The sequence below is a fragment of the Ailuropoda melanoleuca genome, chromosome 7 (assembly GCF_002007445.2).
Source record: "Ailuropoda melanoleuca isolate Jingjing chromosome 7, ASM200744v2, whole genome shotgun sequence".
Taxonomy (NCBI): Eukaryota; Metazoa; Chordata; class Mammalia; order Carnivora; family Ursidae; genus Ailuropoda; species Ailuropoda melanoleuca.
Window position 1 is genome coordinate 34169707 of NC_048224.1, and position 23153 is coordinate 34192859.

At 39.6% G+C, this 23153-nt stretch overlaps 1 protein-coding gene across 2 annotated transcripts in view; it reads left to right on the forward strand.

Moving 5' to 3' along the window:
- Positions 1-23153, forward strand: part of SLC44A1 (solute carrier family 44 member 1) — a 139490-nt gene that overhangs the window by 32407 nt on the left and 83930 nt on the right. For both annotated transcript variants that reach the window (XM_034664219.1, XM_034664218.1), the window contains exons 2-3: positions 13535-13624; positions 22720-22862. In XM_034664219.1, the coding sequence (XP_034520110.1) occupies positions 13535-13624; positions 22720-22862 (233 nt within the window). The remainder of the gene's footprint in view (positions 1-13534; positions 13625-22719; positions 22863-23153) is intronic.

The following is a 23153-nucleotide window of genomic DNA, read 5'->3' on the forward strand; positions in this document are numbered from 1 at the left end:
ATTTCTCTTTTCCTCTTGTGCTGCCCACGGAAGGATTGAAATACTCAGTGAAAATCAGCACTCTACTAGTAATTCTTGTGATACCTGACTTCTCACAAGAATGCTTCCTTTCATCAAATTTCATTATTATCCAACTCTTTACCTTAATTAAAAGTATTCTGCTTTTATCTTGTTGCATATCTAATGTAGCTATATTATAAGTATTTGTATGAAGTCTGTTCATGAAATCAGTAAAATTCCACATGTGAAGATCTGGCCCCCTTTTAAGTGTTTTCTGTGATTTCTTTTATATATATAGCAACTTTATTGAGATATAAGTTTTAGGGGGGGAGGAAAGCAGAGAGAGAGGAAGAATCTTAAGCAGCCTGCACTCCCCGCGCAGAGCCCAGCGTGGGGCTCAACCTCACAACCCTGAGGTCATGACATAAGCCGAAATCAAGAGTCAGACACTTAACGGACTGAGCCACACAGGTGCCCTGAGATTTCATTCTTAAACCATACAATTCACCCATCTAAAATTTACTGTTCGGTAGTTTTTAGTATATTTAGAGTCGTGTAACCATCACTACAATCAATTTTAGAACGTTTTTATCATCCTCCAAAGAAACCCACGAGCAGTCATTTCCCATTTCCCCTAACTCCCATCCAGTACTAGGCAAGCTGTAATACCTTCTGTCTCTATAGATTTGCCCATTCTGGATGTTTTATATAAATGGAATTATATAACATGTGGCCTTTTGTGTCAGGCTTTTTTCACTTTAATGTTTTCAGAGTTCATCCATGTTGTAGTATGTATCACTGCTTCACTCCTTTTTATTCCAAAATTTATATTCAATGCTATGGATATACCACATTGCATTTATCCAGTCATCAGTTGATGGGCATTTGTATGTGATTTCTTTTCTTTTTTTTTTTTTTTTTAAAGTAAGCTTTATTCCCAATGTGGTGCTTGAACTGATGACCTTGAGATCCAAGAGTCACATGCTCTACTGACTAAGCCAGCCAGGCGCCCCTGTATGTGATTTCTTATTAGCAAAGTAGCACGTCAGTATTATTTTTCTTTCTGAATTCCAAACGATGTTATACAGAATATGATAGAAGTTACAGAAGGCTAGGAGGAAACAACAGTTGTTTCTACCTGTTAGACGTCACTGCAGGTGTTTACTCCAAATATCAACAGCAATATTTGGACATTTGGAAGTTATCTTTGAACTCAAAATACAAAATATGTTAATAACATGTTATTCTTCATTATGGCCTATAATTTTCCTGTAAGAAAAATGTTAACCATGCAAAAAATCAGTTTAGATAAAGTAAGCTACGAATGTACCACAGTAATTTTGCTGTAATTCTTATGCTTCTCATTGTTCTGTTTACCCTGTTCTCTTCCACATACATCCGTCTACAATATCCACACAGGACGTTAACCACTGTCAACACAGAAGAGCAGAGCGGTCCTGAGCCATTGAGCTCAACTACCTGCTTCATATCCCTGCTGTTTTAGAACTTACTGGCTGTGTGATTTGGGCAAGTTACTTACCCCCTCTTTGCCTCAGTTTTGTCATCAGTAAAATGGGAATAATAATAGTACCAACCTCATAGGCTTGATGTGAAAATCAAATAGATTAATATCTGTAAAGTGGCACATGGAATATGCTGAATAATAAAAGCTATAATCTGGGGTGCTTGGGTGACCCAGCTGTTAAGCGTCTGCCTTTGGCTCAGGTCATGACCCCAGGGTCCTGGGATCGAGTCCCGCATCGGGCTCTCTGCTCCGCAGGAAGCCTGCTTCTCCCTGTCACACTCCCCCTGCTTGTGTTCCGTCTCTCGCTGTCTCTCTGTCAAAAAAAAAAAAAAAAAAAAAAAGCTATAATCTGTATGTAGTGACACACAGTCACTAAAGTACTTGATAATAAAACATTATTTTGGTAATCTTTTTTTCCTTGAGATTTTATTTATTTATTTATTTATTTATTTATTTATTTAGAGAGAGCGCGCCCCCCCCCCCAGGCTAGGAGGGAGAGGGACAGACTCCGCCCTGAGCGGATTTTTGTAATTTGGTTGACTCTGGGTTTTAGAATTGAAGTTTTCTTCATATTTCTTAAAAAATTTAAGAGATAGGAAGGCATTTCAATTGCTCTTGTTGCCATTGCCATTTGAAGGTTCCTATTAATTTGTTTCTTACATTGACCATGATTATCTCTACCACTGTGCACTCATTAATTTCTCCTGATTTTATTTACTTTACAACTAATTTTTCATTTTTTCAGGCACATGTTTTAGAATGTATGCAACATGGGAGCAATTTTTACATGCTTGAAATGAGTATTGGTGAGAATTCAATTTTTAAGATGTGTCACAGGGAAGATTTTCCCCTTTGCCAGTTGTGAAAGGGCATTAATGATGGTTTAGGGCCTGGTCCTAACTTGGAGCTTTACTTAAAATCATTTAGCCCCGAAAACCACAGCCCATGGTATGGGGAGAGTCCCCGTTACCTTACAAGTGGAGAAATCAGGTCAGCTGATCATACTTCTATTTAAAAGAGGAGCTAGGATTCGAACCCAGCTTTATGTTGCTTCCTCTTACCATACCCATGTATTACCTCTCTTATGTTTGCTAGTGTATTTATTATCTGTCTGATGTTGCCACTTCTCCTGCTTTCTTCAGGAGAAACCTTGCTCCTGCCTCGCTGATTCTCTGCATATAGCTTTCCAGTGATGTTTAAAGTGTTCTATCTCCTGTCAGTAAGTGTCAGGTAGAATGACATGAACGTTTTCTGGTGCTTTTGATACTGTGTCTGTTTATAGCTGCTATTATACTGAGAAAGTAGAAAATAATCCGGAGAAAGGGGAGCTAGTGTTACTTTTTTGTGTTATTTCTTCCATAATTAAATAGCATTATGGAAATCAAAGTGAGGAAAATGTATCATAAGTCAAAAAATTTAAAAATTGCATTATCTCCTTCCAGTGCTTGTACATTTTCATTTACTATTTTACAAGTTGCAGAGCCAGAGCATAGATATAACTTCATACTGTGTTTTTAAATACAACTTTTTATCATTATAATTTTTACATGTTACAATGCAAACTCTTCATAAGTATTTTTATAATTGCTTAGTATTCCATTCTCACATTGAACTATTTTCTGTTAGTTAAATTTTCTAATTCTTTTTTCATAATAGCACTGTATTGAACATTTTATGTGCAGCTACTTTAATGTTTTAGATTATTTCCTTGGGTTTTTGAAATGTATTGCCAAATTAGTTTCCAAAAGCATCTAACCAGTTTAAATGGCTTTCAGTTTCAGCAAAGTCTTAACTAGCGCTATCTGCCTTTTCTTCTGAAACCATTTTTCGGTGGGGGCATGAACCCTTATGCTCTGGTTTCCAGAAATGTATTGTTAGAGAGGTTGGCAGTGTCTGTATTCGTGTCTCCCATGACCACATAAGTTTTTAAGAGTCTCACAGTAAGGTCTCAAACAAATCCTACTTGAAAGAATAGATTGGGTTAGCACTTCTGGAACTTGTTTAAATCTGGAATTTATTTTTCTTGTAGACTTATTAATAAACTTCTTTGGGGAATACCGTACTATATAATATCTCTTGGAAAAAGACCCAGCCCACGATGCAGTAGAAGGCTTTTTAGGGGCATGATCTCGTGCAGGAGAGATAGTAAGGATGTTTGCTCGAACATTATGTCACTTGAGTGGTAAGGGACCTAGCCTTGTTCATTCACTCATTAAAGAAATTTAGAGAGCCTGCTGTGTGCCAGACACTGTTCATCTACTGAGGATATAGCAGTGAGTAAAACCAACAAGTCCTTGACCCTAAGTAGGCGGTAAGGTGGGAAGAATGGTCATTATGTGTTCGGTTGTTATAGGAAGATTCTGTACACATTTTTTTTTAAGATTTTTTTATTATTTGAAAGCAAGTGAGAGAGCATGAGCTGCAGGGAGGAGCAGAGGGAGAGGGAGAAGCAGACTCCCTGCTGAGCAGTGAACCAAACTGGGGGCTCTATCCCAGGACTCCAGGACCATGACCTGAGCCACCCAGACGCCCCTATACACATTGTTTTATGTGGAATAGGCTTTCACTTGAAGAATTTTGAGTACCAGCTGTAAACACTGCTGATCCCTGATTTACTGGGAAAAAAAAAAAGACCTTTTATCCTTACCCTCATGAAGTTTGTAATCTATTGGGGAAGCAAATAATCATAATGTGAAATGGTAATTACTGTAATGGTGGTATATACATATTGGGTTATAGGAGCACAAAGGAAGGGAATCTAATCCATATTTTGAGAGTTCCAAAAATTTTAAAACTATTATAGGGATTTGGCCACTTAAGAGTTTTAGGCACTGCCACAGAGTTGAACATATATTTGCTTCTGTGCATGTTTGCTGTGAACCTAAAAACCTCTTCATTGGCAAAGACAATATCTAATTCTGATTTTTTATTTCTGTTTTTATTTTAAAGATTTTATTTATTTATTGAGAGAGAGAGAGCATGAGCAGGGGGTGGCGCAGAGGGAGAAGCAGACTCCTTGCTGAGCTGGGAGCCTGACGCAGGGCTCAGTCCCAGGACCTCAGAATCATGACCTGAGCCGCAGGCAGATGCTCAACCGAATGAGCCACCCAGGCACCTCTCTAGTTCTGACTTAAGACATAAATTAACTCAATTCCACCCACCCATTAACTGTGTTATAGTCAGGGTAATCTTCATATTCCTTCTCCTTAGTCAGTATAGACCTCATACGTCAGTTCTTACTGTGTCATGGAAAGGAAGCCAGATGTGAGTTAGAATCCTATGCTGAGTACCTATGAACTCCTGCTTTAGTAAATGTTTCTAGTATAGCAGGGAAACTCAGTAAATCTATTAGCAGTCTGGAAATTGGCTGTCCTGTAGCAGGGAGGTGGTGCAAAGTAGAGCTTTGGTCTTACTCGTCTGTCCTTGGTATCATCAAGTACCAAAGAAGTTCTGACACTTGTAGGATGTCATGGGGGGAAAAATGAAGACCATAAAAACGGTATACTTTAAAAAAAATAGTTATTTGAAGTTAAAAACATTGCTCACCACTGATTCAGAAGAAAGACCAGTTAGAAATCCTGTTTGAGAATCGCAGACAAGGCTTGTCTGTATAATTTTGATCATGTTCCATTGATGGTGGCGGTAAAAGATGCTGTGAGCTATGTTGTAGAGCAGGATGGTGTTGGCCTCTGCCCACTAATTATCATGTGCTCATGTGCAAAGAAAGACAGTCACGGAGGGGTCTGATGGAACAGCTTTGTAGCAGGCCCACAGTTATTTATTTACTCATTTTTAGGGCAGTTGGAGGAAGGGTGAAGACAAAAGCGAGATCACGCCCCATCTTTCTATCACTGTGTAACTAAATAACTTACAAAGCGGCTCTAGTTGCCATTTCCCCCTTTTTTCTTCAACGGATGAATGTTTGTGATTTAGCATAAAGTTCATGAACTAAGGAAAGCGGTTGGACACAGATGCCTCTATCTTTCCACTCAATGTATCTTATTACCTTTAACTGCCTGTCAAAATCATGCTTTTATTTTTACCTTTCAAATATAAATTGCCATCACCAGGCTTAGCAAATGAAACGGATTACTTATGGTAACTGTAAGTAGTTATGCACTCCAAATCCTTGAGAGAGCTTTCCCAAAGGGCAGGCAATGTCTTTCAAAATCCTATTATAGGATTTTATTTGCAGGTGCTATGAACAGAAGGCTGAAAGCCTCCATGTTTTATTGCTGCCCAACTTCATCAGGTCTGCTCACTCTATTGAAAATTGTGGCAAAAATGATACACATCAGCTCTTTTATTCTTTTGTTACTACTCTGTGCAAATAAAAGCGTATTGGGGAATTTAATGAAGCAGTATGTCCTTGGAGGGAGCGTTGAAGATTTGGAGTGTATGACTATTTGTCTTTTATACTGGAGATTTTTGTGTAAAACAGACTGGCACGAACAAAATAAAGTCCTCACAGAGAGCCCAATGTTTGCCACATGTGTAACTTAAATCACACAGATATCTAGTAGCAGTCACCTTGGAGATGCAATCAATGACTACCTTAAAGGCTTTCTGGACGTGTCAAGGAACAGCCATTGGAAACTGTAGCAGAGCCATTGGAACTATGAAGCCAATTTTGGAGGTGGTCTGTTTATCCAGCAACACTGGGGAGGGGGGATTTGATTATTCAACAAATTAGCAAACACACCCCATGGAGACATTCTGGGAATCTGTCCTGTATGAGAGGCCACATCTCAGCTTGCTTTGGCCTTCACATGCACAGTCGGCTTTTCACTGGAATCTGGGAAAGGCAGCGTGGATGGAAAGGATGGATCCGAGCTGCAGAAATCTAGGCTCACATGGTGTGTCTCATGAGATGGAGGCTTCAGGTTACTGTAATTCCTGACCTACCAACTGAACTGTCATTGCTGGCCTGTAGCAGTGTAGGCATGTGTCGATGACCTTATAAGGATAATCTTGGTTCTGCTTAAATTTCTGAGCCTCCATACCTGATTATTAATAAGGAATGCCTGCGCTCTACCTCCTGATCGAAACACAGAAGTATTGGGCAACTATAGCCGTGAACTCCTGACCCTCACGGTGCTGGAACTGATGCTGGCTTGTCCTTTCTTTGCAGGGTTAACAGCAGCCTCCTAGGTTGACCCTTCGTGTTTTGAATGTAGGAGAATACAGTCCTCTGGCTTACTCAGGGGAAATGACAAGGGAGCTTGTGGTCAGTGCTGCAGAAATTCCAAGCTGAAGCAATTGTAGATGTACGCGGCCACATAGTACTTAGAAGTCTCACCAGTGACATTGACATGAAAATATTCTAGCAGCTTAGTAAATACAGTGCTGCACTAATTGTGCCAGAAAAGAAGGGAAAACCACTTTTCAGTCTGAAAAGACTGAAAGGCCCCTCCCTAACTGGAGCAGCCCTAGATTCTTCAGTATAAAGAACTCTTAATGGATACAAAGTAAAGAAATGGCTGATTTTTGTATTTTTAAACCAATGTAATGTTCTGTTTGTTTACGACTAAACATTTCTGAGTGGAATAATTCTTATTTGGCAGTCAATATTTCCCCACCATAGCAAGAGAGAATTTTCAGTATGTTTTGGGCACAAAACACATTCTATTTTAGACACCAAAGGATCATTTTTCAGTGTTTGCTTCAGAATTTGCGAGGTAATTTCAACAGATCTCACAAATGTTTACTCAATGGTTCCGCATCTTTATTCCTGCATTACTTTTTACACGTCTCTGTTTTGGCATCGCTCGATGATACCATAGTAGCTAATTTGTCTTTCTGTTATTAAACTGGAGCTCAGTGAGGGCAGGGGCTATATGACTTGGCTTTGAATCTCAGGTCCATTGTGCAGCGCTCAGTATCGATCTGAAGAATCAACAGAATGCCTAAGAGTATTGTCTGAAAATCGAGTAACTTCTTAGTGTAATTGTGCTCTTTTTTTGTAGCACATTTTTCATTATTTTCAAACCATGTCTGCGCAAGTCTGGCATGTCAAGGAAAGGTTCATAGCATTAGGTAATACTGTTATTAGATTGTGTAAGAATATTTTGGGAAGCTTCGTACTTTAGGAAAAGTCATACAGAGAGTAAGCATAGCGTACTAAAAGGCTGGAAGCATTCAGTGGTTACTGTTAGATATCACCTGGGTGTCTTGTGACTTCCTGGATTTTGGACCCCCCTTGACTCCGTGTTTGAGACCTGCTTGTCTCAATTCTGGATTGTTGGTATTGCCTCTCTGATCTTATCATTTCTTCCTGATCCTTCCTGCCCTGCCTACTTTGGTGAACTAGATTCACATCTGCCAGACTTCTTCTTATGCTTGGCCCAACCTGTGTGCCCTATTACTGCTGATGCTCTCCAGTGATACCTGGTTTGACCTAGCTGGTTATCAGGTTTCATTTGTGTGTTATTGTTATCTGTAATACATTTACTCAACAACCGTATTTTCATTAGAAATAACATGGAAATTTAGGTCATAACTTGTTACAGGTTTAGTTCCTAAAAAATACACATCCTTATTATAGCATATTAAATTCACCAGAAGGCCTTGGGTTTAGGTGTTAGGGCTTATAGTGAACGTGGAGTCTAAAACTTCTGTAAGAGATACAGTGGAAGCTTTCCTCCCTCCAACCCTTCCTTCCTTTTCATCTATGATGTGCAAAATGTAGGAAGGAATGTGAAGATATTAAACATTGTTCTTCCCTAACTTTAAGGATATGAATATAATAAAGCATAAACATGAAGTAGAGGTCAGGGGAGTCGGGGTGGATCAGTCGGTTAAGTGTCGGACTCTTGGTTTTAGGTCAAGTCATGATCTGAGGGTCACAAGATCAAGCCCTGCATCCTGCTCCGTGCTCAGTGCAGTCTGCTTGAGATTCTCCCACTCGTACGTGCACACTCTCTCTCTAAAATAAATAAATCTTCTTAAAAATCCCATGAAGTAGAGGTCGGTTGTGGTCTGACTTAGAAGTGTTTTTTATGGTCTAGTACTAGTATTAAAAATTATAATTCTGCCTTCTAGATTATTAACTTTGTATAAGTAAAAAGACCGTATAATGTGAATGTTGTTGTATACATATATTCACACCCTTTTAAATTAAAAAAAAACTTTGGGGTGCCTGGGTAGCTCAGTCGTTTGAGCAACTGACTCTTGACTTTGGCTCAGGTCATGATCTCAGGGTCCTGGGATTGAGCCCTGAGTCTGGCTTCCTGCTCAGCGGGGAGTCTACTTGCCTTCCTTTCCGTCTGTCCCTCCCCTCGCTTGTGTTCTCTCTCTCTCTCTCTCAGATAAATAATAAAAAACTTTATTATGGAAAATCTCAAACTTTAATTTTACCCATTTTTGGAAATCTTTGTTTCTTTGTGTACATTGAAATTTGGTATTTTATTCTTTCTGAAGAATTTTTAAAAACGGTTTTTGTTGTTGAGGTTGCTGCTAATAAATTCTTTGATATTGTTTGAAAAAGTATTTCTGAGAAGCACTTTTTTGGGGGGGTATAGGATTCTTAGTTAACAGTGTTGGTTGTTTCTGTTTTTTTTTTTTTTAAAAGATTTTATTTATTTGAGAGAGAGCATGAGCGAGGTGGGCGAGGGGCAGAGGAAGAGGGAGCATAGGGCTCCATCCCAGGACCCCGAGATTATGAGCTGAGCTGAAAACAGGTGCTTAACCGACTGAGCCACCCAGGCGCCCCTAGTGTGTTGGTTGTTTTAAAAAATTTTTTCAGTAATTTAAAGATGTCATTGCATGGTTTTTTGCCTTGCATAGTTTCTGACAAGAAGGTTGCTTAATCTTTGTGTCCTGCCCCCCTCCACTGCCGCTGAGATGATCTGTATTTTTGGTTTCCAACAGTTTGAATATAATATGTGTAGGGTGTGTATGTGTGTGTATGCATGCATGTGTGTGTGCTGGATTTATCCTGCTTGGGATTCTTTGAGCTTCTTGGATCTGTGTTTTGATTTCTTTTGTTATAAATTTAGTAAATATAGCTGTGCTAATTTTGTTATAAATTTCTTTTGTCATAATTTTTGGAAAATTCTCAGTCGTTATTTCTTCTAACATTTTCTCTGCCCCATTCATTCTTCTTCTAGGATTCCAATTACACATATGCTAGACCATTTGATATTGTCCTATAGTTCTTTGATGCTCTGCTATGGGTTTTTGATTTTTCACTCTTTTTTTCTTTGTGTTTCACTGTCAGTAATTTCTATTGACCTATCCTTGAGTTTATTGATTCTTTCCTGGACTGTGTTTAGTCTATTGATGAGGCTGATAAAGGCATTCTTCATCTTGTTACCATGTTTTTTATTTTTAGCATTCCCTTAACTCTTATAGTGTCCATCTCTCTGCTTGGGGTTGAGGTCTCAGAAATAGATTTTCCGCTTATTTTCTCTGAACCTTGGTTTTCTCTTTTACAAATTAGAAAAGTCAGGAATATGTAATAATGACTAACAGAATTGTTTTGAGGATCAAATGTGATCCATTGGGCTAGTCCCAACCCCTCTCTTCCCTTGGTCTCATTCACTGTCACTCAAGGCTTGGATGGTATGATTACTTTGATCCTATTTAATTCCTAAATTGTAACATTCTGTGAAGGAGAAGAGACCTAACATTTACTGACAACCTGTATTAATCTCATGTAGAATTTGAGAAAGCGATAAAAATCACATTTAAAAAGTGCTTGATTTTACTTTTGCTGGGTCTATGTGGATTTTAATTGGAAGAAACAGACAGCATTAAATCCAGTTGCCACTTGGTTAAATCTGTTAAAGAATCATTAAAATTTTTCAACTGTTGGGTTTCTTGACTCGCTTGAGAAATGTCATGGCTCATAAAACATCTCACTCTCTTTCTCTGTGCATATAGGATTTTAAATAATTGGATTGGCTTCCAAATTTTGTGTTGTGAGGAAAAACTAATGGAGTTTTTTGCTCCTTACTGACTGGTACAAATGAATGATATTCTCACTGGATTTGTCTTTGTAGTCACCGACTTGGATTCAAATTCTGATTGCACAGCTGTAAAATCTTGGGCCGATTATTTCACTTTTGAGCTTGAGGGTTTTTAAATTATTTTTGTTTGTTTGTTTTTGCTTTTTATCTGTGAAATAAGGATACCTACGTCAGCTGTTTTGAAGATGTAGTGTGTAAAGAAGACATCAAGTATGTAAAGCTTTGGGTATAGTGCCTAGTTAATAGTGATCAATGACTGATAGCATTAAGAATAGTAGCTAAAATGAAAATATGCCACTGTTAAGTCAAATTTCAGTAAATAGAAGGGAAAGGCAAGTTTAATGTTCTTTTTATTTCTTTTAGTTGGAAAGGTCCATCTGGTAAAAAGGTTATTTTAACAGTAGGGAGAGGGTTAACTGAAAGTCAGTGTTTATGAGTAAGAATAATAAGCAAGAATTAGTGTTTATTATGTGACAGGATCCTCAGAACAGCCCCGAGAAGTAACCTGCCACTCCTCTGACAAGTCCTTCATTATCTGAGTGACGGTGACCACCCCCTGCTTTGTATTCTTCTGTTCTAATTTGTACTTCATCACTGTTCTTCATATGTAACCCCGACCGTTCTTCCACTTCTCATCCGCAGTGAGAGGTTTTTTATATATTTGGTTAGAAGTGGCCCGCAGCAAGTTGAATTGAATTGTTGAGATGTTGAGTCTTTGTGTGTTTCTGGTCAAGAGTGAAATCCCACTTCCTTTATGTTACAGGTGAAAATCTAAGCATTAAAAATATAATGTTGGTCTAAGGTAAAACTACCAAGACAATAGTTGTAGATAAACTGCTCAGTCAGTCCGAGCCTCCCCCCACCATCCCCAGCTGTTTAAAATAAACAAATATAGCATTTTAAAGGAGCTATTACCCTGGAAATTACCTTAGAGTAAATATAATTAATTTCAAAGAGGTGTCCAAATTCTGTGTTTGTAAGTAATTTTACTGTAATGGGTATTACTCAAGATTGAAATTATTTAATACAAGGAAACATTCTTTATTCATACTGTGAGCAACTGTCTTCCAAACACAGACCATAATACAGGCATTCCTACTTGAATAATATAAGGAATAATGTCAAATTATTTTTGTTGCTTTTTTTTTTTTGGTCATAATAAAAATATTTCACAAAACTGTCTTTCTGATCACAGATTTTTAGAGTTGGAAAGAACCTAAGAGATCCAATCTAACTCCTTCCTGCCACCCAGAGAGATGAAGCAATTTATCTAAAGTCAATGTAGCTAGCTAATGACAGAACCAGGGAGAGAACAGAGCCCGTTATCCATTTTCCATAGTGTTACATTCCTCTGGAAAAAACTGCCTACTCACTCTTGGTTTTTAATGCTAGTTAGAGTCTTGGGGTAAGGTTTTTCCCCATGATTCACTACTGCTCTTTTGTTTTCTTGTGTGGGTGTCTGGGAGCAAGCTATCAAGGGTGGCGGGGTTTTTTTTGTTGAACCACCGAGCAGAGTAAGGCACTAAACAAGGAAAAAGCATTTGTCTGGTTAGCACGGGAGGGGTCAGGAAGAAGGATTGTAGCTGAGACTCTCTGCCCTCAGTGTTGATAGGCAGGTATTTTTAAAGTTGAGTTTCCTAACCTGGGGTCTGAATTCCCCAAGGTTTTATGAAAATTATGCAAATAGATGCATACCTCCCAAGACAAGAATGCGTACCTTTCATCAGGTTATCAAAGGGTACATAGCTAAAAACTTTTTTTTTTTTAAGAGAGGGAAAACTAATAAGCAAACCTGAGAACCAGTTCCACACTCCTGCACTCTAAATACTAATTATACTAGAGCGCTCCAAATATCTCCAGCTGCCTTCTGCTTGTGTGCCCTTTCCTACAGATAAGCCTTCCCAGAGGGCTTCCTGCTCTTGTTGTGGAAGCCATTGGAGGCCATGGCCTTCTTACAGGAACTTTTCCCACAGGTTTCCAAGACGCTCCTCATCTCTCTCCCTTCTCTGTTTATTGTTTCCAGCAGAGGTTGTGAGGCTCTGGGATTTTTGTTCATTAGAAAGTTTAGGGATGTTCTTTTATTTACATTCTGGTTAGAAGGAATTTGTCAGATGACTTGAAAACCTAGGACTGTTTGCTATAAGAAAGAAAAATGCAATCAGGATTCCAATCAACACTTTGCAAATTCACTTTTAGAATGCTTCTAGTTCTTTAGTTAGGGAATCTCTGTTTGATCTAGAAACTCTTTAAGCTTTAGAAACAGAATAAAGATCCGTGGATGGTAGTTTAGGAGTTACCCGGATCAGTCTATAAAAATGTTTTAATTTAGTTTTTCCTTCCTGAATCTTATCAGATATAAAAGAAGCTACCTCCAAATAGGAATTCATTTTAATGAGCTTTCTTCCTAGAAGAGAACACATGTAAAGCACATTCTAAATTTGTAAGTCTAGCATCTGGACACACAAAGAGAAAGCTACCACTAATATCGAAGTTGGAAGAATTTGTTCTTTTATTATTTATTGTAAACAGGCTCTATACCCAACATGGAGCCAAACATGGGGCTTGAACTCACAAGGCTGAGATCAAAACCTGAGCTGATAACAAGAATCAGACCTTAATCTACGGAGCCATCCAGGCGCCCCTGTTTATTCGTTTTAAAACGCTCACACTGAGTCCTATCTTGAGCCCTCGGTGTCATGGCAGATGCCAGGAAATGAGAAGAGATCTCTTCCCTTGGGAAGCTCATGATCTTCTGGGCACACAGATCAACATATTCCAATTCAGCATGCTAAATACTGTAATAGAGGTACCGCTCCCCCCCAAAAAAGCATTGGAATTAGTAGTCTGCCTGGCCAGGAAGAATGCTGAGAGTTAGGGAAGACTTCCCAGAAAGGTGACACAGGTTTGAGTTATGTCTTAAAAGGTTTAGTAAGAAACGTGTCAGGCAAGAAAGAATCCAGGAATAAGCAGTATATTTGTGCCTTCCTAATTTTAACTAAGTTTAAAACTTTCCTCTCTCTTACTTTGTGTTTTCCATCAGAGCTCTAAACGAGAATGGAAGCCGCTGGAGGACCGTAGCTGTACAGACATACCATGGCTGCTGCTTTTTATCCTCTTCTGCATTGGGATGGTAAGGATCCTCTCACAGATCATCAGACCCTGGCGAACTCATGATCCAGGGGAATGATGGGGAATCCGTTTAAAGAGGGAGCTTGTTATTTATTTTTATTTAACCCCTCCTGAATTGCTTGTAACTGGAGGTCCTAGGAGACCATTGAAGCTGGTTATTTTTGTCCCACACAATTCTTTGGTATTTGGTACCCCTTGATTTTTTTTTTTTTAAGCCAACATGAGATAAAATTAAAAGCATTGGAGCTCTGTCTCTTGTACTAGATCATTTAAGAAAGCCAGATTATCCGACATACATTTCTGCCTTTTGAGTCCTGAGTATGTATCCAACACAAACCTGATGGTTATTTTTGCACCAGTGTTCCCCTGGGGGGGTTTGGTGTTCCTTTATATACAGTTAGAGTTTGTGCTAGAGGATGTCCACAGTGTTTCCAATTCTGACATCTTTTAGTTCTTCATAGAGGAGAGGCTGGTTGCTCCCTGCTTCTGCCCATACTGGGCCCCCTGCTACCTGCTGTGTTGGCCGTAAAGAGTGGCATCTCTCCATTGGAGATCAGGGACTTGGTGATTTTCCATTGGGCGTAGAGGATGAAGGAGCAGAGCACCTGGTGCAGTGTCAGGGGTATGCTTTTTCAAATTGCATCCCCACCCTGCCCTGCAGGATTTCTGACACAGGCTTCAGGTTCTTTACAGTCACTGCGGGTGTGCTGGGCTGGAAAAAAAAGGGGGTGTGTGTGAAAACGTGGTTTTAAAGCTAGCTGATATTCAGAGCTAGAATTAGAACGGGCTTGGAAATCCTCATCTGCTTAATCCCCCTCATTCTACAGATGGAAGGCATCAAACCCAGAGATGGAAATGACCATGCCAAGGCCACATTGTTTAGTTCATGGGAGAGCTGGCAACAGAGCCCTGCTCTCCTCGTTTCCAGGCCAGTGCTCTCTTCTGCCAGCTCCTTTCCTCTTCCTCAGGGGGACTCTGCAGATGGGTATTGCACTAGTCTTTACAACCAAAACACAAATGCACTACCTCTGGCCACCTTTTTTCACAAATACGTGAGTGTTTTTAAGCCCCATTTCCCTATAACCTTTAATAGAGCTTCTTTAAGGATGATTTTACTCTGTGTCCTCTGCAGTGGCACACCTCACAAATGCCTTTGCAAACCGCAGAACCACCCTAATCCTGACAAGTAGGCATAATGGCAGGGACCAGTTATGGAAAAGAAAGCGGCCTGCTTTAAAGAAATATAATAAATTGTGTGAAATGAGGAGTGTCCGTTTTAAAGATAATAGCTCAGTGTCATGTAACCTAAGTTATTTAGAAAACATCAAAATACCCATTTCCTCACTTAGGACTTCGAAGATGTTCAAGAGTCTACTTAGTTTAATGGAGTAGCTCCTGAAATGCGACGTGCATGCCGAGTGTGGGAAAGATTTTTTTTGCTAACAGAATTAGCACAACCTCTCCCTACTCCCTGAATTATCCCCGAGACAGACGGCAGCTGACCTTTCAAAATTATGTTTATAAAAACATGTACCTGCCACTCCAGGTGCTTTTGATTTTCTATGCTAAAATAGCTTGGGAAAGTGCAGTCATTAATGTTGATAGGCTGATTTGGGAGTGACTTAGAGTAAGGAGCTATTTGTTTACTGACACATTTTAATGCAGTGGTAATTAATATAATATTGATTTCTGTGCCGTGGCAACTAAGACCCACTGTGTGTACTTTTTAAATGAGGGGATAGTGTTATTTGTTTTGCAATGATTTATTTTAATGGATTACCCTCATGGAGTTGAGCTAACCTCACGCTTTGCCACGTGGAAACTGGAGAAATTGCCAAGTTCTGTTGCCCACCGTACGGACACAGCAGTAGAGCAAAGTTTTTTTGTCTTCTGTGTATTTGTTTTGTATGGTTTTTAGAATTTTTTTTTCCCTTTAGGATTTCATTCTGTAGTACTTTTCAGAGAAACAGTCATCAAACGTTTGTTGAGCATTTTCCTATGCTTGATGCTTTTGCATGTATTTATCTCATTAAATTCTCCCAGTTGCCTTATGAAATAGGTTTTCTCCCCAGCTTACAAACAAGGTGTAGCAAGGTTAAATATTAGCTTGTGTAAGAATAGAATACTGATACTATGTGGCAAAGGTAGAATAGGAACTGGGATACTCTTTTAACCTAGTGGCCAGGTGTCTGCTTCTTTCTGTCATCTCATGGCTGAGTCTTCAAGCCGAATCTGATTCAGTGTCCTTACTTGCAGTTCTTTGCTTATTCCTTGATATCTATGCTTTGAAATATTTTAAGATCTTGCCTTATTTCATCCATCTTCACCATTAAATCTTTTTATTTACACGTTTACCTCTTTATAAATATTTGTACTTCTGTTTCCTCCCATACGTCCAGGGCTTTTCCATGCTTGCCTTCCGTGCTCACCGTTCACATTTGAACTTTTTATCAATATTTTGAAATTTTTGGACATACATTTACTCTGTTCTAGAAAAATGGTATGTAGCATTGTACTTCTAAATTTCTGTTTTCCATTAAGGTAGCAGTCAAGTGGTTCTCATATTGGACAAGTTGATTATGTATCAGAATCAGCTATTTTAAAAATACTCTTTCCTGGGTCCCTCCTCTGATTCTGACTTAATCTCTGTGTTTCCAGTGTTCAGCCAGGGTTGGAATTCCTGTTTTAGGCACCAAGAAACCACTGAAGAGTTTTCTGTTCATTCGTTTTCTTTCCTTCTTTTCTTTCTTTCTTTTTTTCCTTTTTCTTTTGGAAGAGGGAGAATGGGGGAGGGGCAAAGGGAGAGGGAGAGAGAATCTTAAGGGGGCTCCACACCCAGCATGGAGTCTGACATGGAGCTCCATCTCACAACCCTGAGATCACGACCTGAGAGGAAATTAAGAGTCAGACACTTAACCAACTGAGCCACCCAGGTGCCCCAGCCAGTGAAGGGTTGTGAGCAAGAAATGATGTGACCGGGTTTAGAAAGATGGCCCTGGTAGCCAGGGTTATAGATGGTTTATAACACATTACAGAGAGGGACCACTTTGGATGGTAATGGAATAGTCCGGGTAACATGTGGAAAACCTGAAATAAGGTAATGATAAAGAAATGGGGAGAGTGTCATCAATGTTGTGGACAAGAGGCAGAATAAGGATGACTAAGAGGTTCTTGTATGAGGGGTTCAAAGTAGGGTTTTTCAGGTCAAATCTGACTGCAGCTTGTAAGTTCTAAACCACAGTTTCTGTACAAATGAAGGAAAAAACGAGATGGATAAACAGAGCACTATGTTAATAGCCAGACAGTCACCTGATTATATACCCAATAAAGAGCTCCTTGGTAAAAATGACTTGTAGAATGAAGCTTGGGCCATGTAGCTGGAAGGTCCTTCCCGTGTTGGGCAGTGTGACTTCATTCTGTCTCAGGGAGAGAGAGGTATGAGTGAGAAGAGAGATGAGATCCATCTGGACCCTCTCAGCCCAGATCAGCTTACCACAGAAAGGCAGGAAAAGAGGTGGTGACTCCTTGGCCCTAAAAGGAGTGCACACCATGGACAGTGGTGATGCCCTACAACGTACCCCTGATACTGAATGCTGCTTTACTGAGGGCTCAGGACTGTCCTGCATGTGACCCAGAAGTACCACAACTATGCAACGAAGTCATGCTGTTGTTAACATCATTCTCATTTTACAGATAAGAAAACAGAGGCACAGGGCTATGTTAGATAACTTGTCTAGGTTACACAGTGGCAGGATGGAACCCGAAAGAGAAGAGGTCTAAAAGGTGAGGCCTCAAGAGGTAGTCCCTCCTTTGTTGCCTGGAGTTGGGAACAATAGAAAAGTTGTTGTTTAGAACATAGACACAGTAACCTCACCTGCCAGGAAAATGTGGTCTCGTGAGTATTTCAGATTCTGAGCAAAAGTTTTGCATTCCCTCCGGTGCCGTTAGGAGGCGAGAGTGATGGCCAGAAGTGTGGAGAGGGGAGACCGAGGAGTCTGCTCACTCCATACTCTTACATGTGTGGTCTGGTAAGGAATGGATACTACAAAGGCAGACAGGGTAGATGCAGGAAAGGGAAGTGGCTTGGGGAAATGTGGAATGAGAAGATGAGTTTGGGAGAGGTAGGGTGTGGGTAAAGATAAGCAGTGGGAAACAGAGTTGGGAGTTTTGGAGAATGAGCTGGGCTATAGCTGGGGGTGGGAGATGACATTGCATACATTGTCCCTTCAGACCGCTTTCAAGGACCTTTTTTTATTTTATAGCATTAGTCTAGTTCCCAGAGCATAGTGTTTCTACCTCATTAACTATTGTTGAGCATGCAGCACAGAGTGAAAGACCCAAAGACTCACTGAGGTGTTTAGTCATCTGTGTGATGGTCTGAGCTCCAGCAGGATCATAGAATATAAGAACAGCATGCCAAAAATTACCCTAAGGTTACCTGATCCAAATACCTACCTACTTTCTGTTAAATCCTTTGGGTTCCCCCCCTTTTTTTTTCTTTTAGAATTACGGTAAAATACATATAAAAGTTGCCATTTTAACTATTTTTAAGTAGTTTGAATCAATTTGCTTTTAATCCACTCTTGTTTTTGTATCCTCGCCACTATGCTGGACCAAATGGGTTTATCCTTCTTCCTGCAAGTAGAGTCTGAAACATTTTACTCCCTATCTATCTGTCTATCTATCTACCTATCATAAAATTGGGGAAGAGGAAAGGGCTTTAGAGATTAATCTAGTTCAAGCCTTGGGACAGGTAAGGAAACTGAGGGTCAGAATTTAAAGTGACTTCCCCACGATCCGAAAGAGTGTTTGCAGCAGAGCCGGGTTCAGTTCCTAGCATTCCTTGTCCGTGTGTTTTCTTTCTTTTATTCACTGTTCAAGCTGCCCATGAAACTGAGCCTCTCTAATCTTGCTTCCTTACACTTCATTATTTTCTGATCTTTTGAGAACTCTTCAGTTCTTTCAGGGTAAACTTTATAACCCTTTCTTACTGTGCATGACATCTTGTGTTTGATTATGCTCGATAAATGCATATTGAGAAGCAGTTTCTAGACTTCCAGTCATTTTTGCTTATTGCTTCTTTCTTAGTTAATACATCCTATTAAACTTTAAAGAAATCTGGCAGATTGGGAAAATTTTTAAATTTTTCGTTTGTTTGTATAAATATTAGTGCTGCATCAGACATTCTCATCCCGTCTGCTGGGTCCTAATAGCCTTTCATGTCTCAGGGTTCTAAGAAGAGGAGAGACAGAAGCCAAATGTTCCTTCAAGGTTTGACAAATTAGTAATTAGGAGATTGACTCCAAGCTTTGGTTGAGTTTAGGGATAGAGGTATAGGATTAGGTATCGAGGTAAAGAAGGTAGTATTTGAGGAAAAAAGAGTCTGGGCTTATTTTCTTTAATCCCTGGGAGAGAGCTGGAAGTGTAAGTCTTTTTTTGCCCATCCTTTTATTTTGAAACATTTTGCCATATTCATATTTCATTCCCACCTGCCACATAAATTTTTGTTGCCTGTTTTTTTCCCACCCCCAAAACAAAAATTAAGGCCTTCTGCCTTGCTAAGTTGCACGTTAAGGGCTCTGGGTTTGAAATTCAAACATGCTTGTGAAATCAAATGTGTCCTCTCTCTTGACTAATAGTGAATGAAACTAAGCAAATCTTCCTTCTAACGTTGAACTAATGACCACAGTACATTCATTAGCAAATTGTCTTTCTCCCACTTAGGCAATAGATACTTACTAGTTTGCCAGATCCAGCTTGGGACCCACCACCAGTGTATGCCTTGATCTGATTTGAGTCACCTCCTGTTTGTGATTAGATTTGTCTGCTCCTCCTCTCTCTCTCTCTCTCAAAAGAGCAGTTCTGCAAGCAGTAACTCAGTCCTTTTAAGATTTTAGCCATGGTTCTCTTCCTTATTAATAGGCTTACTTTCTCTGCAGTGATTGTTCTCTACTATAGGCATATAAAAGCTTTCCTCATCCCCCTTATCACTTGCTTCATTAATATGATTTCCTTCTCTTGAATGCCTCTTCCTCTCCCCACTTAGAGCCATTAAATTATTGAGTGCATTCTGTAAAGTTTCTCTCATCCTATTTTAATTTCATGTACCACATTTTTTTCTCATCTGAAACTATATTGCTTCCCACATTTGGATTTCAGAATTTTTTTTTTAAAGGCGATTGTATTTGTAATTATATTTGGCCTAGTTCCCCATTGTCATTACTTGTACCATATGGGAAGTCCCTGGGAAAACAGTCATGGTTTCTTCCTATCTTATTAGCTTACTTTTTCTCCTTCCTTTCTCCCCTGCAGCTTCTCACCCACCCTTCTCTAATGCCTTTGGAAGCTACTAAGAAGTTTAAATGGCCTGTACGAAAATATGTCAGTGTCCCATTTTATCATATATATGTAATGTTTATAATTTATCCTCTGTCTACATCCCAGAGGGATGTAAGGTGGCTTATGATTTAAAAAAAAAAAAAAAACTCACATGTCCAACAGTACTGTTAAAAATAGTCAGAAAGGGGAATCAGAAACCATTTAAAGGAATCTGTAACACAAAGTACTTATCAGACATAAGAACATTTCTATAAAAAGTGAAAGAAGAACATAACCTTTTAATTATGCAAGGCCTTTGCTATTTTAGACTAGTAGTGAAAGAAGATCGTAATTGTGGTCTGAATATTTCTGTGTAGTGACACAATTACTGACAATATTGCTCATTTTCTCCCTAGGAATTTTTGTTCTAAAGGAGAGAACTGAAGGAGTTTTTGGTTAGTCCCCAGTTACTGGTGTCAACTTCTGTAGTCTGGCTTTATCCTTCAAATTTCCCACTAACAGCTACCATGTCTTATCACCAGCCCCGTATCAGACCCGGGAGGGGTTAGAGATGCACTCTCTCATTTAGCCCTCATCATTAGGCTGTGAAATAGATGATAGCACTTTGTGAGGGATGAGGAAGGAACACTCTAGGTAGGTAATTGGATCAAAGTCACGTAGGTAGTAAGTGGTAGAGTGAGGGTTTAAATCCAAATCTCTCTGGGTTCCCTTTGTTACTCTCTGATTCTTCTTGCTAAAGAACTGTATTGGAAAGGTTAACCATTAAACCTTCTAATGTTTGCCTCCACTTCCAGCTTTTGTTCGGTGTAGGATTTCCTAATTTGAGGTTCAATGATATGCTTAAAATGGCCTGCTGGTTTGCACATGTGTATGTGTGCAGGGCCTTAAATGTTTTTTTCTCCTGTGTTATTATTGCCTTGAGGTCCTGACATGGAACTGTCTTGCGTTTTCCGTGGAGGAATCAGGAGAGAGGGAGGGGGTAAAAGGCGAGAGTGAACGCGTGAGTCCGGACTGGCCTCTGCCTAACCCTAGTGCAAGCAGTTAGTTGCTGCTCGAGGCAGAAGGATGCTAACATTTTTATTGAAACAGACACTTACATGCATTATTTCATGTAATTCTCACAGCAGCCTTTGTGGTAAGTGGTTTTAGCCTCAATTTATAGACGGGAAAACTGAAGCACAGAGCATTAAGCAGGTTTGTCCGATGTCGCACAAGTAGAAAATAGAGTCATCAGTATTCCATTGATCAGTGAAGGTTTATCTGACCCCGGAACCCACGGACCTTTCCTTTACATGGTCTCATTTCTAACAACAATAATAGCTAATATTAATTGTGGTCTTACCATGTGTTGAGTAGGATTCTTATCCCTTTACTAGATTATTTCATTTAATCCATACAGCACTCTTAGGAGCTACGCACTCACTCTCTCCATTTTACAGGTGAGTAAATGGAGGCACGGAGCGTTAAAGTAACATGGCAAGGATCAGTAGGCATGAGAGTAGCAAATCAGGGATAGTCTCCACTCTGGAGTGGACTTTCTTATAAACTGTAGTTTCAAGCAGTTGCTATTAGTTAAAGCCACGCTGTCTACTCCCCCCGCCCTGCCACTTTCCTTACCTCCAAGATAAAGCTAGAGGGGTTATTTAGAAAAAAGTTTGTTTGCCTTTTTAGGAAAGTATGTTTAAAAGGGAAATAACTCTCCTTGGAGGAAGTGCATGTGAATACAGGACTGAACGCCGTGGGCCTGAGATCTAGCATGAGACTTGGCTAGGATGCATTAAATAGTGATAATCTCTCCCTTCATTGGCCACTTCATTAAGGATAATAAAAACCACCCTTTTAATGACCACGTTGCATGGTTTTCTAACCCGTCTTTTCGCCCAGTCCAGTTTATCAGTAGTGATTCACCTTACTTCCTATTGTTACGTCTACTATTCTGCAGTGAGTATAGGCTGTTACTGCTTTGTCTTGGTACACACATACTTGACTCAGCAGGCATGATGCAGTCCCAAAGCATCTACGGTTTATTTGCCTTTGTCACTGTGATGAAGCCTATTCCCATGAAATGAAGTGAACTTTGTGGCACACAGACCCAGCGCCTCACTCTCCTTGAGTCTGCAGTATTAAAAGCATGGTGGTGTTTCATGGCATAATTCTTTGGCTTGTATACAGCTTTATTGCAGGAAGGAAACAGAAGTGTTACATGCACCAACGTGATAATAATTCAAAACCCACACACCTATTCCTCTTTGAGTTTTTTTCTTTCATCTGTTGCTGTTGTCCCTTTAACAGAACTCCTTTACAACCAAATAAAAGTAAAGAATGAAACAAGCTGGGTTTGATTTTATGCTCTGATCTTTACTAGCTTCTATGGCATTGGGCAACTTACTGAATCTCTCTGGGTCTCAGTTTCCCCATCCTAAGGATTAGCGATAATGTCTGGTAAGCACCTAGTAGGAGCCTGGCACAGCGCAGATGTTCAGTACAGAGAAGCCACTATTATTATAAAATGCATAGACGATCTTATGATGTAAAAGCTTGAGATTTGTTTTGTTATGGTAGTAAATAGTGTTTCCCTGTGGACTTCTCTGTGCTGCTTCTGTGAAATACCAGGAAAACAGTAGAATAGTGTTTGCAATAAGGAAAGATAGCTCTTTGTTCCCTTCAACAGACAAAGAAGGTCATTATCGTATCAAGTAGTGACTGTTGCTATTGAACTGGTTTATTTGTGTGTTTTTTTCTGTTTTTTTTTTCTAGGGATTTATTTGTGGCTTTTCAGTAGCAACAGGTGCAGCAGCGAGACTAGTGTCAGGATACGACAGCTATGGAAATATCTGTGGGCAGAAAAATGCAAAGTTGGAAGCAATACCAAACAGTGGCATGGACCACACCCAGCGGAAGTGAGTAGACTGTTGGCTGAATGAACACTATGGAAACCTTGAAGGGGGGTAGAAAATCCTGCGTTTCTTACTGTTATAAAAATAATATCTTACTGAATTTTATTTTTTTATGACTCCTGTTGGTGTTTTTATTTTTTTTAACTGCCCACTCAAATTATTCCTGGTTTTGGTCTGTAAATACATTTTCCAGGAAATAAAATTAGCTGCCAAGTTAAAATGCACTATCTTGAGGTTTTAATGAGTAAAGGCTTGATTTGAGAGGGTTATTCCTATACTCTCTTTTCCCATTAG